The sequence below is a fragment of the Homalodisca vitripennis genome, chromosome 1 (genome assembly GCF_021130785.1).
Source record: "Homalodisca vitripennis isolate AUS2020 chromosome 1, UT_GWSS_2.1, whole genome shotgun sequence".
NCBI classification, from domain to species: domain Eukaryota; kingdom Metazoa; phylum Arthropoda; class Insecta; order Hemiptera; family Cicadellidae; genus Homalodisca; species Homalodisca vitripennis.
Genome location: NC_060207.1, coordinates 53879901 through 53885150, shown reverse-complemented (window position 1 = coordinate 53885150; position 5250 = coordinate 53879901). Strand labels below are relative to the sequence as shown.

General features: G+C 30.9%; 1 protein-coding gene across 1 annotated transcript; it reads right to left on the bottom strand.

The window, feature by feature from the left end:
* Nucleotides 1-438: 438 nt before the first annotated feature.
* Nucleotides 439-3926, bottom strand: LOC124361382. Its single transcript, XM_046815433.1, has 2 exons — nucleotides 3819-3926; nucleotides 439-1205 (listed from the first exon to the last, which is right to left on the bottom strand). Exons 1-2 carry the CDS (start codon nucleotides 3858-3860, stop codon nucleotides 525-527), a joined length of 723 nt encoding a protein of 240 aa, XP_046671389.1. The 5' UTR covers nucleotides 3861-3926; the 3' UTR covers nucleotides 439-524.
* Between the last annotated feature and the right edge of the window lie 1324 nt (nucleotides 3927-5250).

Here is a 5250-nt window from a genome sequence, read left to right as displayed (position 1 = left end):
GTGAACGTGATATTATGGTCTGTTCGTTATATAACGGAGAGTAGAGTTGAATGTACCCGTTATGGTCTGTGACAAGAAATATTTGAACTAATTTGAATTGTGAGTTAGTCTGTGCGATTCCGTCGAACCACATAATTAGTTTATTTGCTTATACAAATGCACAAATAATTTATATGTGAAAATTCAAATAAAACACGATATCGGGAAGTTAAGATGAAAAGAATTTTGTTGAACTTTTTTATTGATTTAAACCAATTTTTAAGGTTTTATCATCGTAGTTTTAGCGTTCGTGAGGTAGTGTATAACATGTTCCTGAGAATTAGTAAAATCTACCGTGAAGTTGTGATTTCTCAATCAACAGCTTGTTTATGCAATTCATAAATTAATCTTCTGATGTGTCGAATTAAGGATAATATTCAATGAAATATGGTATATTAATTTTAGTTCCATTAAAAAGTATTATTTATTGTACAACGTTGGTACAAAAACTGTAATCAAAACTAGGCTATTTTTATAATGTTTTATTAAAACCAGTTTGTAAAAGAATGAAAAATACTAGTAACTTGATTGGCCACACTGGTGAAAAATCCTTCTTCAGGTTTCTTTTCCACTTCTTCTTCTTCAGATTGTCGATTTATTTCATTTGATTTTACACTGCCATTGTGTGGAGGTTGGCTCTCAGTTTGTACCTCTGATTCTTCTACCTTTTCTGTGTTTTCTTTCATTTCTTTAATATTTCCTGTTACTTTGTCCAAAGGATTTTCTGTTGGGTTGTTATTTAGAGGTGATTCCGTTGTCGTTTCTATATAATTTTCATCGTTTAAATAATCAAAGTACTCGTTGGTCGTTCCTGAAGTGAGATTTGAAGTTTTATTGTAATTATTGCTTGTTTCATTGACGTGTGTATACAAATCTGTGAGTTTTACTATTGGTGGGTCAATCTCCAAAAAGTATCTCAATATACGTAATCCTTCGATCATTTTCTGAACAAAGATTTGGAAGCCAATCCTGCGAAAATCGATATATAACTCATCAATACCTGTAGTTTCCTTAACGGTTGAGTTACTGTTCCATTGTTCTCCTGTTACATTAACATTTGTATCCAGTTGTTCCTCTGCAGTGTTTGGGTTGCTAATATGCGAGTCCTCAACATATTTCTGATATTCTGTGAAGTTAAAGTGATGCCAACAGCAGACTTCTTCAGCCTGGAATCAAAAGTATAATTAATATCCAACAAAAGTTAAAAATAAAACAAACTGTTGTGTGTGCTGAGAGCATTGATAATGTCCACGCCAAAGGTCTAGATGTGTTCTTACGTAAATTGAATCCTTTGTACTCTCTGTAACTAAACACGAATTGTAGTTAGTTTACGTCATCTTGAGAGATAACATTTTCACCTTTTGTGTATATAAGTGCCTTTGAAGAAATTGTACTTTAATGTTTTGTTACATTGAGATACAGAATACATATTGAGATTTTAAATTTACAATGTAGGTTTACATGCTTAGCTAAATCAATATAAAAAATAGGATGGATTCTCATAACACTCCTTATTCATTAATTTTATATGTAAAAGTCTACTATACATAAAAGAATCCTGTGGGCAACTCAGATTAGACATATATTCAGTAAATCGATCTTCAGATAACAAATAACTGAAGTATTTGAATTTATATTTCTGTACTATATTTACTAATATATTTTACTGCTTAATCCCGGTGTATTTGCATATAAAAGAATAAAGAATCGTGAACTAAAACCCTTTTTGAAAACTATTTTATTTCAGACACGTGTTTCGGTATTAAACCATCAGCAGTGTGAACAATTCTGAATACAAAATATGTATTTGGGGTTGTGTTGTTTTAAGGTTGAAGCAGAGATTTCAAAAGTTATACCCTTTTTTGGGAATGTGAAAAAACGTATTAATGTTATACGTAATTCATTACATAACGAAAAATAGTGAGTAAACTGTATACTGCCTTATTACATTTCATTTTCACTATTGCCTAAAAATAAGCTCGATCATTATAAAAAACAATTAGCTTACTTATTTGTAAAAGCCGACAACTATTCTCTTAACTGAACACAATATTCATGTTGTCATGTTTCCTTCTTACCCCATTGTTTACTCCGTTCTAGGCAAAGATTGTCAAGAATTTCAGTGTTGCTATTTGGTTCTCTCAATAAATATTCATGAGTATTTGGACTTTCATGAAATTTAATAGAATAAAATAATAATAAAATACTTTGTGTACAATTGTATTATATTTGTATTACTAGCCTTTACCAACAGCTCCGCACACAATTAAAAAAAAAGTTCTACTTAGGTAAAGCACTTACGATGTAATATGGTGGCGTCCTATGATATTTTCAAACGTGCGTAGGTATACCAGTATATCAGGTTACATATTATACCAGTGTTCATGATTAATATGCTCAGAGGTTCATGAACTGACACTTTCATTAGGTTTTCTTCGTACAGGAAAATTTCTGGTTTGAATGAATTATATTTTGGTGCCACAGCTGAGTTTGCCTGTCGTCCATAAAATCTATACATAGGTCTTGGAAACCCACTTCGGTAAAAATCCGTTTATGTGTTAAAGCCTTGTAATCTACTTCCATCTGAAAGGATTTACTTCCGGCTCTTGTAACCTTCTTTCGGTCTAAGATATTTTAAGTGCAATAGTAGAGTTTACCTTATTGTCCCAATAAATAAATTATTCAGACGTACTGAGAAGCCTACTAGGCCTACTTCAAAAACACCTACTTCCGGTAAAAGCGAAAATTCTTACAAAATTCATGCAAAATTCCAAAATAAGCGTACATAATAGGTTTTGCGTCATAAAAGTCTTTGGTTTTTCGAACTGTAGTCTGGGAAAGAATGCGTCGTTGAGGCAGGTTAGTGTTCATTCCTCTGTTTTTACTTAAGTTTTGAGCACCTTAAGTTCACAGCTTTGCTAATAAGGGTGTTATTAAAACAGTGTTTAAATTTTACATAAATAAGAAATTAACAAAGTATTTCAAACGCATTAGATGTTTTTAATTCGTCATGGACGCAATCTGGATTAACAGTTATAGGGTAACTTAGTCTTTGTTATTTACACCACACTACTCATCAAACACTGTGCTCTTAATATTTTACGAAAATAAAATGTAAACAAATGTTTTAGCTTATATGACGAACTTCAGCTGAGGCATCTGTATTTAAAAGTGTCAATAGCTGTTTAGTATCAGTTAAATGCGTATTATAAAACATTACTATTATAATTATTTTCCAAAATTAAGTGTTCTGGGAAACCTTTGCGATCTTTCTTTTAATAAGACCCTTTCTTGGACTTCAAAGAATATTAAAAACAATAATTAGCTAAATTGGCTCAGTCGTTCTCGAGATTAGAAACACATTTAGCAAATAATTTTCAATTTATAAGACTTGCCTAAACTAGCTCACTTCAGTCATATAGACACACAGTATTACATCCGGAAAGAAGGTCACTTTTAAATCTGAGTTGTAGGGGTTAATGTAATACATTTACTTTTTGTTTATTTCATTAAAATCGTTAGGTGAATATCATGCCAATATAAGTTTTCCCTGTTAGACTCTTACGTTTTAATATGTGAAATTCATGATTTGAATAAGAATAAACAGTAGACTTACTAGAACAGTTGTGTGCAGTTTTAATCCTAATGTTATAAATGAGATAAATTTAACGTGTATTTTATTTTAAAAGTATACGGTGCATACATGTACACGGTTGGTGAGGAATCTTACATTTATAACTATAAGAGACACTGCATTGTAGTAAAAACTTTTACTGTACCAGAAACGTTGCGAAGACCAAATGTAGCAATGATGGCACCATGGCGGAGCGAATATCACTGGAACACAAGGTGTGAGGTGTCGACTGGCAGATGTACACCAAGTGTGCTGTCTCTTGGCAAACAATGCACTAAGTACAGATCGTGACACATCAGTAACATTAGTCTGAAAACAGTCTCTATGGATTCAACATATCAAAATTTTACACATTGTACTAAAAGTTCTGTTACCAATAATAAAACTAGAAATCTTTATTTCTATATTGTAAAGAAGAAAAAGTCTAAATTACTTGGTTTTTAGAAACAATTTTAATTTGCATTTACCATAGTTTAATCTAAAAATCATATGAGTGTTGTGTGTATATTATATGTGTAGAATAATGTAAAAGAATTACTTGTTAACAAGTTACAATTAGTATTAATTATAAATTTGTTGCATATCATTGTTCATAAAAATAGTACAAACTTAATTATAGTATGAACAATATTTGAATACTTGTAAGACTTGTACACATTAGAGTAATGAACAGTCCCATGCCCTATGCTGTTTCTAGAAATATCTTCTGATTAACAAAAGATAGTTTTCTATAACTAAATTTAAGACCCACTATGACACTAAATATAGAAAGCACTGTTGTTTGTGTAGACTTAGGCTATACCTTCTCTTCCTTCTTTTGTACCTGTTAAAACTTGGTATTCACTAGTTTTCTTATTTGATCTCTTTTAAGGAAGTCTTACATGTTATGCTTGACACTTAGTATGATAAAAAATCTATAAATTACTGGTTGAATAGCTGTAAGCCAACTTTGCAACAGGGTATTTAACATTGTAAATACATTTTTGTTGTATTAAATTTATTCGGGCGTATAAAAAGAATTTTTATGAAAGACCATCATAATATACTTCCTCTGGACCTGTGCAATTTGCATAGCCTTGAAAGAGATGAGTATGTAGACGAAAATGGTCGACAAAAAAACAAATCTTTCTTAATTTTTAGTAAAATATTGTTTTGTAATATGTAATGTAATTTATTAATATGTAATTTTTATTCAGTTATGTGTAATACTTGATAAGTAAAATATTACATATATTTAAAGCTAAAAACTATAGTTATTATTTACTCTAAATTACTTATACAATTTAATTATTGGTTATTTATAACTAAATAAACTTTACTTTACGCTATTGTACAACACGGCCATTTTAAACAATCATTGAGTGTTCAAATAAGGCTTATACCTTAAAATATTATAACAACGTTTATTCTTAATTTAGTTTAAAAACAGCCTTAAAATGCATTATCAGAGCATTAAGTTCTAAAATTTTCCCGGGTGACCCCCCGAATCCTCCCTTCCCCTGAGGGACATTCCATGCACCCCACATCCCCGGTAGGTTTACCCCTTAAAAGACTTTCTCCATATAACTCTCATGCTT

What these genes read in the sequence shown, in the direction of transcription:
- LOC124361382 (XM_046815433.1), bottom strand. Translation starts at nt 3,860, where the DNA reads ATGGTGCCATCATTGCTACATTTGGTCTTCGCAACGTTTCTG. An exon ending in TGGTCTTCGCAACGTTTCTG is followed by an intron (nt 1,206 to 3,818) that starts GTACAGTAAAAG and finishes TTTTGATTCCAG; the next exon opens with GCTGAAGAAGTCTGCTGTTG.